We start from the raw sequence: 12,463 nt of genomic DNA on the forward strand, positions 1-12,463 counted from the left end.
AACGAAACATGTAGGTTTTTCCGTGCAGTTATCAACAGGTCTATAGTCGTAAATCATGAATTTTTTTTCATTCATTTTTTAATAAGGTGGCTAGAACCCCAAATGTTGAGAGTTTGAGGCTACTTACGTTCTAGATCGAAGCTTTTAGTTACGTGGCTCGAAGACAGGGAATGAGAAAGACAGCTAGTGATGTGATCTAGGCCCGTGTGGGCTGTGACATTGCCTACCAGAATTGCCTCTGTAGTATATTTCATGGTACAATATCAGCAGGTACATCGATATCCGGTGATTTAACAACAGAATTAGTGCTGCTTGTTCAATCTAATATCGGATCCCAGGGCACTGTGCCGACCCCGGAAACGACGCTGCAGACTGCTTAGCTAAGGAGGCAGTGGACGTGCGAGGGATGCTCTATTCTTGGACCACCAAGAAAGGCCAGGTGGCCGAACATTGCATATGAAATTGTCATGCTACCCGACTGTGATAGTGCTTCAGCTGGGCGGCTAACTAGATTGGTTGTCAGATCTGCTTCGTTTAACTCTGGCCAGCCATATCAGCCTTTTCTCTCAATACAACTTAAGAGCCAGTAACTCGGTAGCACGTGTTGCAACGGTAATAAAGAAGTCGGGGCGGCTATACTGAAATTGCAGAGCAAGCTCTCAGGCAGTTCTTTGCAGCCGGATTAATTACGGGTAATACCAGGGAAGAAGACGACTAACGGAGCATTTGCGTTGAGACGAAAAGAGCAATTTCTCGATGTGAATTGCTGACTCGCCACCAACGTATATTCTTCGAATGACCCCGCTACTTGCCTTCTGAAATTTCAGAATATCAGCGCAATTCTCTTGCGCCTTTCTGCTTCATCCGTCGATTCCGGCGACTAACTAGTCACGGAATTCACTGCTTTCCTACATTATTTTGGCAAGTACATAAAGCCTGCTCTGAGAATACTAGGCTTCACTGTCTTATGCATCAGCTCATATCGGCTGCAGGTGAGCTTTTCATGATGAGCCCGAAACGGCTTGAGAATATACCCGCTGATATCAGCTTCGATCCTAGAGTCGGTCCTTAAACTTTGACCATTGCCATTATCTCCGATTTGGGTGGGTGCTCTATGGATCAACTTGCTGATTTCCTGCTCAGTGCGCACTGGCAGCAAACGGGCCAGAACACGTACTTTTGCGATGATCCGGGATTGGACACTATCAGGATAAAAGTTGCCGAGCAACTCCCTTCCCAGTTGAAGGGTTGCGGGCTGCAGGCGTGGAAAATTAAGGGAACAATAAAGATGGTCGAGCCAAAGGGATTTATTCAATCAGTGTCGGGAGAAGGCGCTATTGTTGGCGGCCAGAGTCTTACGCCAGAATCGAAGCCTGTCTCATTGAGAGGGGAATTATTCTCACAGGCTCGTTTTATTTCATTTTGGCCATTCCAAATCATCCAATTTCCACATAATACGTCAGTTTATACCTCTGTGTGCCTAAGAGTATTTGCGTTTGACATGAGGCTATTTGACCATGCAGACTAGGATATGGGTATTATATGGGGCTGGGGTTTTGCAAATCAGTCTAGGATGTATTGAGGGAAGTCTGAAGACACCATTATGTCCACTGCGGCATTTTCGGATCCCGAGTAAGTTAAACTGTTGGCCATCCATCGCCGCGGGTAAGGAATATTGAGGGGATGTGGATGGCACCACTGTATCGATAGAGGCTGGCAGGATGAATTGTGGAAATGTACAAGGATGCATAGTCGCAATTTCGCCCAAGTCAACTTGGTCTGATAGGAGGAGGTTCTGTGAGACCTCAGAATTCGAAAAATGCGCCAAATCTCCAGCTTGTTGGGGCCGAGTTGTCCCTGAAGATGTTTGATCATTTCTGATGGCATTGTGTATCGGCCCTGCGTGGTTAATACTCGGTGGAGAAACCAGTGCCTTAGATATTTTTAGATTGATATCAGCTTAAGTTAGTAATAATATCTTTACCATATGGTGTAGAAGATATACCGGCGGCCGAAGTCTGCCGCAAACTATCCCAGCTTACAACATCGATTCGAGGGCGTTCGCATTCTCAACTTTGTCTGCAATGAACAGGGTCTAATGGATTCTGGTAGGTCATCTTACAGTCTCCGAGATTATGAAACGACGAAAGCAAACATTTCGTGAGCATGTCTGCTTTCCATCCAGTGAAAAGACATTTGAGAGGCGATTGGCTGATATGGGTCCCATGAGTAGGAAATAGACGCCCGGGGGATTTGACTAGATGACTAGAAATGAAATGATGTCAATAGCCAGACCAGCAAATTCTTATTCATTCTCCACTCAGCTTTCCCCCCAACCTGCGTCTTTGTATCCTGCTAGCCGCCATTCCCGCAGCGATGAACCATTGTATCTTGGCGGACTATACAACCCATACATGAGCTCAGATGTAGAGAGGCACAGCAGGACATGACTCCCTACGGCCCATCCCTGGCGGCGTTTTTCCTTAGCTTTTATGTTGCACCTTTCTTGGTGCCCTTGTTTCTTTCCTTTTCCATTTGATGGGGTGTTGCCTTTTTTCTCTCCCCTCCCCTTTCTTCTAATATATATATATATATATATCTATATATAAAATTACTAATAACACATGGGATGTGAAGGTAGTCAGCGTTCTCATCTGAGGAATAGGGTTTCTATCCAACCGTGTCCTGGATCAAGACGGGAAATCACCTGGAATAACAGGGTTGGTAATTCTTTATACGAACAAATAACAAAAATTTGCCGACTCGCAATCATAAGTCTGATACGTAAAACAAGACTAAATCCAAACTCTCGCGCATTCCTCTACCAGATCCACAGTAGGCGACATCTGGTGAAGGTTTGTGCTAATACAAAGTGACGGTAAATTCAGCTTCCGGGAAACTTGATACCTCATATGGGCTAGTCCGTAAATCGTCCCAACACAGGCTCTGGAAAAAAAAACGACGGAAAAGAAATGTGAATTTTTCGTACTAGTGAGACCAAACTCTATTATGCTCAGTTTACGTTAAGACTCGCTACAGTAAATTGAAACTGTTTTCCCTTATACAGCGTTATAGTACTTCCACGCTTGGAATACCTCTACGGAGGGGACAAACCAACAACAAAACTAAATAGCTCTGCTTCTCCAGCATATTTTTAAACGATCATGCAGTGGAGGGAAGCTCATCGAATGTATAGTAATAGGAGCTACCCTCTTGAGGCATGAGCCGGTTTCAGTGAATTTAGGGTTCGGCAAATTTGGACTTCAACCCTCCGATTTCTGATCCAATGGTCGTGTACGGAGCCACTCGTGGTCAACACATGATGAAGTATCAATTGTTTCAAAACTTGGAGCTCACTCAGAAGTACATACATCCGGCAGAATGATTCTGGCCGAATTACTGCCCAGTATCATACCAGATGGTATGCTCTGCTTCAAGAGAGATCCAGCAATTGAGAAGCCCTACTCTACATTGTAAATGACTGGGATTGGAGATATTCATATGAACGGTTTGGACCGGAGTGAGGACATCAGGCAACGTCAATTACAAGGAAAGCAGAATATTCAGCAAGGTTCGCGTAAAAGTGCATCCTCCACCATTGCGTCCACCATTGCGTTGTCAATAAATCAGACAACCAGTATACTAGGATCAAACCCAATTGATCAGTAACCCTGGTCGCATAAACCGAGGATTGGCCTCAACCAGTGGTTTGGCGCCTTCCAGATCTTTTATGTTGAAGCCAGCGATATCAGCATTGGAATGAGCAGTTGAGGGGCAGGACTCGTGAGCGGACATGCTGTGGCTGGGAGGATGCAGAGGGATTTGTTCTGGGCAAGGCAACCCGACGAGACGGAGTGCAGTTGGCCGCTTCGAAACCGGCCCGCCGCTATCGATTCTGAAAATCAATTATAATCTGTAATTGACCAGTAAGTAAGGACCATTGATCAGCTGCGTACATTAAGGATTGGGTAGAACTACTACCAAGCGATTAAATACTCTATACCATAGCTACTAGCTCATACTTGAATTGGCCGGCAGCCAGCTAAAACCAATCTGAGCGTACTTCTTTGCTGAATATTTCAAGGTCAATCCACTTGATAGTTGCAACCATCACCAGGCGTCACACCATGGAAGAGACTCAGGTCTTAAAGGAAATAGAGACCGATCTTAATGCTCTACATATTAAAGAGAATAAGACGAAAGGGAAGCCCTACTAGTGGCGCTCACGATTCTCTAGACCCTGGCCAGAAAAATCAGGCAATATGGCCGTGTCAGCATGAAAACAAAACCAAAATTGTTAAAACTCCAAACTAAGCCATTGCTTGTCAATGCCTCATCTTTTCCCTTTCTTTTCTTTTTCGTTGATAAATATCAAATCTTTTACTGATCCATAGAAGAGAAGCACAGGAAAGATTAAATCCATCCTGGACTCAATCAGGCGGTCCATAGACCACATTGAAGGAAATTTTGAATATCTCAATCTGGATGTTGGTAGTTGACGCTATTGCTGCACCGGAAAACACAGTTGACAAGATAAGGAAATTCGGCTGCATAACAGCTGCTTGAGACATTGAGACCAGAAAGGTCATAACAAGAGCCTTTCTGGGATCGTGGAGGCGCATCCACCACTTCATGGCAAGGGATTAAGGAATTGACGCTGTTACACAGGTATTCCATGTGGTCCGTATGCGAAACCGGGCGACGGTGACCACGTATTTGTTCGGCAACTAAGAAGTCAAAGGTTTGCTCTTGGGTGGTCGTAACATGTGCCCATATAAATTAGCTGAAGCTCGAGCGCCTTTGTACGCCCCACCAATGTCTGATTTTCTTGCTGAAGACTCCTGAGCTGCTGCTGGGAAATCTGATTCTGCTTCCGAAGGCTTAGCACCAGCTGCTGCAGCTGCATGCAGCGGATCTGGGGTGTCAGGTACTCCGACAGCTGGCGTGGCATCTTGTTCTCTTGGCGAAGTAAGGACATGATGATCGAGACCATGTAGTCAATGAGGAAGATGGCAGCTTGAACAATTTGTTCCTTGGACTCCGGTAGGCCCTTGGAAGGGTTCCAACCAGCTTGCTCCAGGAAAGAATCATGAATGCGGCTGTCCAGCTCACGGTGCAGCTGGCTGAGGTTCTTTCGTCGGTTTCCCTCTGCAATTCTGTGCCTTTCCCTCTGGTCGTCCAAACCCGCTAGAGCCATGCTGGCCTTGCGCTTCCGCCCGCACTGCTGCTGCAACGGCGGCTTGCGGTTGATGTTCATGGGGGCAATGAGACTCAAAAATTGAGGACAGGAAAAATCTTGCGGCCACATGAACGCCTCCTGAGACTCGTCGGATTCCGGCAGGGAACTCTCCGCTGAGCTTGCCGATGGTTCAATTGCCACAACACGCTCTTCCGCTCCCGACCATGTTGATCTAACGGGGCAGGTGAGCTGAGTTCTTGAAGCGCTGGTGGCATTGGCGTTGGCATTGGACGGGTCTAAGGGTCCGCGGGGCAAGGGCTTCACGCATGGAAGCGGGGGCAGACGACGATCCTCTCTCGTATTTGTCATACTCGGTAGGATGGACAGGAAACGTACACTGTAAGATGCGTCAAACGTCAGAAGCTGCATCTGTTGGTAAGGTTCGCCGGCGACTTACGGGACGGCACACCGTCCAGAGATGCCGTCAGCTATTGAGCACACGCCTTCGTACATTACGGTGCTAAGAATTCTTGCGTGTAAATTTGAGGATGGGACGTATTGCAGCCTCAGAGTTATAAGTCAGATGTTTGGCTATATGCAGAAAGGAAAAGTGTGTCTCCGATATGTACGTCTGCTCCGGCGCGGGATTATTTGGCCTGATGCAACAAAGTACACCACCGGAGACCAATGATATAATTCAGAAATGTAGATGATAGTAGCAGTGAGACTATAATGGCCACAATGACGCTGATACAATTCAAAAGGAAGGCACGGTAAACAACGAAGAGACTTGATAGGACTTACTGGTCTTTCACTCTCAATATATATCATTTTGTTTTTCTACCTTAATTTTTTTTCATATTTCTAATTCTTGTGACTTCCCCCTTTCTATGTCTATGTCCTCGCTTTATCTACGTAGTGTTAGCCGTCACCTCCATCTGAACTTTGACCTTCTGCGCTTTTACCTCTTCTAGCTGTCAGCTCCACTGCTTCATCATCATACCTTCCGATTGAGGAAACGCCGGAGTGCATAGACGGCCTTCATCATAGTTCAACCCTTCATCATGTAGTAGTCTGCCTCCAAAGCTTCATCACAGTAGGGCCAGCTATCGAGATGGGGAACAGTCGCCAGGCCAGTGCTGGATCGGCGAATCGACGTGCCATGATCTCGCGAGAGAGTCAGATGCGGGATCGCGGCCACTTGATTCGTCACTGCCGTAGTGTTTTGCGATCTACATGGGTTAGAAGGCATCCACCCTCCTTGCGTCGCGCTTATCAATAGTCTCCTTGGGTTAATGGCCATGGGCGACCACTCAGTTTACATCTCGGATCATGGCCAAAGCATCGCCGTATCCACGAAACTTTTACGGCACCGAGGCCGATAATGTCACTGTCCGATAAAGGTCAATGTAGGATTTTGAAACGCCGATTATAGCCCCGGGAGGATCAGATAGAACCTAATAGCACGAAGCAAGGGTATCTTAGTAGGAAGCCGACAGTCCTCAACACTTGGAAAGGATCTCTAGAGAGACAATGGGCAGAAGCATCTATCACAAGCCACCACACTGCTGGCCTATCTTTGTCGGCCATAAATGAAATGTCACCTGAGTGCATACAGCATAATCATTGTGTCCATGAGACCTTCCTTCGACTATGATATAGTGTCATAGTGCTCATGCCTCTAACAGGGCATATGTATCTGAAAGGTCACTTGAGCACATCTCGGCACCAACAAAGACCAGTCCAACTACCCAACAGATGTTATTCAGGCTCTCATTGTTTGTTAGCGAGCTGGGAGGCCTGGAGATCGAACAAGGAAACGTGAAATTACTTTTTTACGATAAATATGATCATTAGGTAACAATTTTATCAAGCAGACAGTACTTCATCTCCCGACTGGCTGGATACAAGGTCGATCCTGCATTTGGTAGATGTAGACGGAGTAGGTGTGGGTTGGAGCATGCTTGTGCAGGATGTCGGTCTTCTTGGCGGGATGCGCTACGGCCAGGCTGACCCTCCAGCCCCCAGCATCAGCTAAGGCCACTAGGAATCTTGTCCGCCTACCACAATAACATAAGATATACCCAGAACATCGAAAGTCATTTGCCCGATGGACGCTATTCACTCCCGTACCCTGGTGGTGTAACCCCGCTTTCTTACTAGTCCAGAATGGTACAATTTTTTTCCAGGGGGGTTTAGACCTCACGTCGGCGACCTGATGTCAGATCCAAACATAATCAGGGAAACGCTGGATGGGGCTCGTAGGCTCGCCCAGCCGCCTTGGTCTCTCACTTCCTGGCCAGATTCCAGAACTGCTGTTTAAGCGTTGATCGACTCCCACTTGCCCAGAAAATACCTCGCAAATGCCGCCAGGGACAGGTCCAGTTTCCAGCACTGGTTAACATGCGGCCGGGTGCTGGTCAAAGTGTAATACACCCCTCACCGCATCAATTCTACGATTGTGATAGCGGCTTGGTCAGCATGCTGCCCCACCATTGCCTCATTTGCAAGAAGCATGAAGCGATGAGTGTTGCATTGATCCCCTCCCATTGCCCATGATCGCAAAAAATGGCCCAATAAAGCCAGCTATCTATCGACAGGCTCGCCGTGCGTGACCTGCGTACAAAAATCGTATCTCAGGATGTCTATGGAGATCCTAGACTTGTAGAAGGCTCACTGGAAGATGGCATGGACTAATCCAATCCACATTCGCAAGCTCAATGGGGTAAGAAAACCAAGTTGTTACGGTACCCTACGGTATTCCACCCATTCACGCTAGACTGAAATGGTCAAACGTTTTATGTCAAAATACGTTCCGTATATGAATAATCTTGAGGATGGCCCCTGAATAGTCAATGGGGTTTAGATTTGATTTGTTTGATGATATCCATCCCAATTACAATGCCTCTTGATTTCTCATTTCGTTCCTTGCGGAGGGGAGAATATTCGGCAATTCATCCTCAAAATCCCGTTCATCGTTCAACGTCAACGACATACAGTCCAATCCCGGGCTTTTGTTGAGGACTGATACAAAGCTTACATCACTATAAACGTCTCGCAACCGCATCTCTATAGAAACTCCCAATGGCATCATTGCTCTCAAGTAGTAGTCATATACCGCCCCCCCCCCAATCTGGATCTCCAGAAAGGCTCAAAGATCTCTTCAGTTCGTCGCTCACGATAGGCAACCCGCGATTCGGGTTTCAATCCCAATATCTGCCAGAGGTGTCCGACATACCCTGAATCGGAGCACATTGCACCTTGTGCCAGACGGCCTATCAACCTTTAGTAAGACAGTCCTAGCCCCGGGGAAATTGTACTGAGATCATCGCCGGAACGGGGAAGGAGCGTAGGATTATGGATTTTATTCCACCGATGTCGTGAACAGCGAGGTTGTGCCTCTTTTCCCTGATGTTGACGCAGAAGTATATTTGGCTGTGTTCCAAGACCAATTCCGTAGCGAACCGAGGGTGGAAGAAGTGAAGACATAATCGGGCAAGGTAACTTAATGTGAAACGGTAAGTTATCCGTTAGATTATAAATGGTATTGTGCAGATTCAAAGAAGCCAAACAAACAGATAGGTTGGGGGCATCGCTTTCTTTCTAGACCAGGTTTGCTTTTCTCTCACGTCATTGAGCCCGAACATGATCTCCATTACGTTTGGTAATCGTCTAAAGGTCTCTGGAATAGTGTGCCCAATGAGACGGGCGTCTTCCGAATCTCCCCCCTGTCGAGGAGGAGAACTTTAGCTAACATTCCAACTGGGCTAGTCAGCCTTTAGAGTTGCTCGAGATTTCAGGGTCGCATCTCTTACGGATAGGACGGCTCGCCAGCCTACAGCGGGGCGGCAGTCCGACTCGCATGTGGCCCCGTCTCTCTATCAGTGTATTGGACTCTCATGCTACAGTAACAGCAGGCCAGGGGCAGCATCGGCTTTGTGCTTTCGGAAGTGATTCTTGGTGACTCCCGTCGTAGCGTGTTCGCATTGGAAGGTATGGATCTATTTCCGCCGTGGGTTGCCTAGCAGTACTGTACAAGGCTATGACCATTTTGATTGAGCAAACCCATATCCCTCTGCTAGGCATGTGAGTTTGCCGCCGGTGCCAGCCCGCCGGTGGCACCAACAGGTTCTCATGGGGGCGGCGAGGGAGGTCATCCAGGACCGTTACATACAATCTAGGAAGTCGAACATCCGGTCCATTTTCTTTTGCCCCCCACCCCACACCCAATTTGGTGTTCCTTTCCCAGGTTGTAACAAGCCCGTGTTGATCAGCGAAAAGGCGATGACCCAGTGTAACGTGAAAGCTGTCTGATGAGACTGTCGCAAAGCATAAAGGGGAGATACCTGAGAATAAGGACAATTTCGGCAAATCCTCCATTGAGGATCCCGCGCAATGTCAGATCCACACATTGCAAACTTTTAATTTTACGGCCAAAGGTCATAAACCCCTGTATCGTTACCTATCGTCAGTACTCCGCCTTTCTTGTATTGATATGAAGGCCTTCATTATGGGTGACCAATTCCAATTCAATTGTCTCTACCACATTGCCGCCCTGGCTACATGGCCCTTTCGCAACAATTTTTCCCCTCACGAAGCAGCGCCAGCTCCCGCATTACATCAGTATATGCCTGTCACCTAAGACAAAATAAAGGTAAATTCAAGATTGTGGCCTCGATGGTTCAGAGGCTGAGGATGTACTAGCAGGAGAAGGCGCGCCACACCTTGGCGTCGCATTCTGCGTCTTTGGCTTACGGACATGATGGAGCCCCATTTCACTGAACCAGATGTAGCTAGAGGATGTGATTTAGTGTAGACAACGTATTCCTTTATCTTGGGATCGACAGACCAGGTTACCCTGCAGCAGGCTGCACCAACATTATCTCTCGAATGCAGCTATTTATAGGCTCTCAGAGCCGAACAGACACTGGTCACTACTGGATAAGCTTGGTAGAGAACACTAGTTTTAGGCGATGTTAATCAGACCTTGCCCCGTTGGTCCCCTCCCGGCTTGGCCTGAGAAACGTTCCGTTCCCTTCTCCTTCGCCTGGCGACGTTCATTCCGCTTCCAGAGCCTTGTACCGAAATGAATGACGAGATTTGGTGAGATGAGAGAGGTCGGGACATTATCACAGATGCCCGCTCACTCTTTTGTGCAGGCGGTGATTTTCCTGGTCTTGATGCTTTACTTGTTCCTCCAGCTTTCTACGGCTCTCCGTCAGCTCGAAGTCACATAAAAAGGCCGCTGACTCGCTTGGTAGCAGCCACGGAGATAGTTTAACCGGACTCTAGTTTCAAGGCTTGAAGATACAGATCAGAACAGTTCGAGGATGAATGCTGACCGGGTTTGGGATATCATAGGACGGGACTTACTCGCAAGGCGGCGACGTGAGAGCCCTTTTACCAGCCTCGTCACTGGGATGCTCACGACGCTCGATTGTGGCCAGACTGTCGACGTCCTAAGTCCAATATCTCTCACTTTCGTCGATTTCTCGGTTAATATACTCTCGTCCGAGACAGCCTGGAAGTTCGGTCTTCTGTCGTCGGGCGGAGACGATTCCGTAGGGTGTGAGACATCTGACATGATACCTGAATGCGGCTTCCTTCCTATCAATGCCAGTACTCTTCGAAGCTCGTTCAGTCATGAACGCGGGTTTTAATTGTTCGCTGAGGATATGAGTGACGCTAGGGGAATCGAGATTTCGGTGAAAGTTTCCTTGTATGTGCCCCGAAAACAAGAGGCCCCTGCCTAGGACGCACATGATGCTTTAGAAAGGTTGGCTGTCTTATGGACTTGAAAGCAAGGTGACACCACGCGCCAGCCCTGTGCGAAACGGTCCAACTAATGCAGGCCCGAAGTTGAAGGTAACATTGAGGCCATGGTCCTAGGCATGGGCAGACCAGGGACTGACTGTTACCTCGCCGACACTTGTGGCACTCAACGATGACCGACCAGGGACTGGCCAAACTATGTGCAGTCGGGCTAACTTGCCTGCCCGCAACGCAGAGAATTTGGGGCTTGATTCCCTGACCCGAGTTGTCGGATGGTCAAGAGACGGGTTGACTTCATCCATGGAACCGAAACAAATAGATAGCATTAAGCAAGAAAACATGGAGCCCATAAAACAATTACAGGCTATCTAAATTCGGCCCTCCAACCTCTTATCGCATGGTACAGATGAACTCAGTATGCTCTTCACACTAGAAGCCGCAAGAGATATTTTCAACAAAACGCTCTGGGTCCAGGATTCTTTCCGGATCGATAGTGTTTGACCCTGATAACGCCCCTAATCTTCCTGTGGTATTCGGCTCCCGCTCGCCTCTTGGCCACACGAGCATTTGAAATTGATAATCTGCGTGATCGATAGTCCGTATGTACGGACGGAGTACTTCCCAGATCTGATTGCGAAACCGTCTGAGGTTGCCGAGGGTGCACTCCACGCGCGTAAGGAAGAATGGCGAGATGGCGACCCATTCGAACGTGTACTTGTGGACGACCGTAAGGTGCATTTCTAACCAATCGACGCGGTAGGACAGCATGGCAGAGGCATAACGAAAGATATCCTCGGGGTGCGTAAGCGGAGATAGGATACTGGGCCCATTCCAGATCAGAAATTCGGGGTCATCATAACAAGAGGACAGGTAGCAGTCAACGGCCACGGTCTCATATACGCAGGGTAGCTCTTCGTCACTGCGCTGCAAGTTGATCGTCTCCATGTCGGGCAACTATTCGGCTCCTTCGATAATGGTGTGTGTATGTGATGATGAAATTTCACAGACAGCGCGCCTTCTGGATCTGCGCCCCGTAGGGCCTCCCAATTAGTAGGTGTAGACTTGGTGGGTTCAGAGTCTGAACATATGCTCTTATATGATTTAAATTGCACGTGTAGACAGTTCTCGCATGAATGGCCCTGAACTCGGCATTGAGAGAAAGTTGGATAGACGGGAGAATTGGCTGCCGTCCACATGCCATTTGTAGTGTCTTGAACTGTCGTGCTGGAAGAATCCGCCTCTGATAGCAGTATGAATTTCTTTCCTTGTCCCTTGAAAAGCTGAGTTAGGACAGCGGGCCAAGTGTGGTGGAACGTGAGTCAAACTATGCCGATCCCCCGGGGAATCAGCTGGGCAAAATGAAGGGGTATGAAAGACCAGCTGGGAAATTACCGTAAGCAGAGTTTTCTGCCGCGGTTATCAACTACTCATCTACCCATCACGGGCAGATTCCAGATCGACAACCTGCCGAAAGGATAACTCTGATGATGCTAGTAGACGGCACGATACTTG

The 12,463-nt window shown here is 48.0% G+C and overlaps 5 protein-coding genes across 5 annotated transcripts; 1 reads left to right on the plus strand and 4 right to left on the minus strand.

Moving 5' to 3' along the window:
* Window positions 1–1,114: 1,114 nt before the first annotated feature.
* Window positions 1,115–1,455, plus strand: BDQ94DRAFT_164332 (uncharacterized protein; the record flags this gene model as incomplete). Its single annotated transcript, XM_026769984.1, has 2 exons — window positions 1,115–1,352; window positions 1,406–1,455. 2 exons carry the CDS (start codon window positions 1,115–1,117, stop codon window positions 1,453–1,455), a joined length of 288 nt encoding a protein of 95 aa, XP_026619640.1.
* A 3,280-nt stretch (window positions 1,456–4,735) lies between these two features.
* Window positions 4,736–5,692, minus strand: BDQ94DRAFT_186501 (uncharacterized protein; the record flags this gene model as incomplete). Its single annotated transcript, XM_026775164.1, has 2 exons — window positions 4,736–5,576; window positions 5,637–5,692. The coding sequence occupies 2 exons, from the start codon at window positions 5,690–5,692 to the stop codon at window positions 4,736–4,738; spliced, it is 897 nt and encodes a 298-aa protein (XP_026619641.1).
* Window positions 5,693–9,050: 3,358 nt separating this feature from the next.
* On the minus strand, window positions 9,051–9,290 carry BDQ94DRAFT_155245 (uncharacterized protein; the record flags this gene model as incomplete). Its single annotated transcript, XM_026768435.1, has 1 exon — window positions 9,051–9,290. A coding segment is annotated over exon 1 (184 nt), but the record flags the coding sequence as incomplete, so codon positions are not given.
* Window positions 9,291–10,145: 855 nt separating this feature from the next.
* BDQ94DRAFT_164334 (uncharacterized protein) lies at window positions 10,146–10,763 on the minus strand (the record flags this gene model as incomplete). The annotated part of the gene is made up of 3 exons (XM_026769985.1): window positions 10,146–10,254; window positions 10,313–10,467; window positions 10,659–10,763. The coding sequence occupies 3 exons, from the start codon at window positions 10,761–10,763 to the stop codon at window positions 10,146–10,148; spliced, it is 369 nt and encodes a 122-aa protein (XP_026619643.1).
* A 567-nt stretch (window positions 10,764–11,330) lies between these two features.
* BDQ94DRAFT_186502 (uncharacterized protein) lies at window positions 11,331–11,896 on the minus strand (the record flags this gene model as incomplete). Its single annotated transcript, XM_026775165.1, has 1 exon — window positions 11,331–11,896. The coding sequence occupies one exon, from the start codon at window positions 11,894–11,896 to the stop codon at window positions 11,381–11,383; it is 516 nt and encodes a 171-aa protein (XP_026619644.1). The 3' UTR covers window positions 11,331–11,380.
* Window positions 11,897–12,463: the final 567 nt, after the last annotated feature.

This window comes from Aspergillus welwitschiae (genome assembly GCF_003344945.1).
Source record: "Aspergillus welwitschiae strain CBS 139.54b unplaced genomic scaffold BDQ94scaffold_99, whole genome shotgun sequence".
Lineage (NCBI taxonomy): Eukaryota > Fungi > Ascomycota > Eurotiomycetes > Eurotiales > Aspergillaceae > Aspergillus > Aspergillus welwitschiae.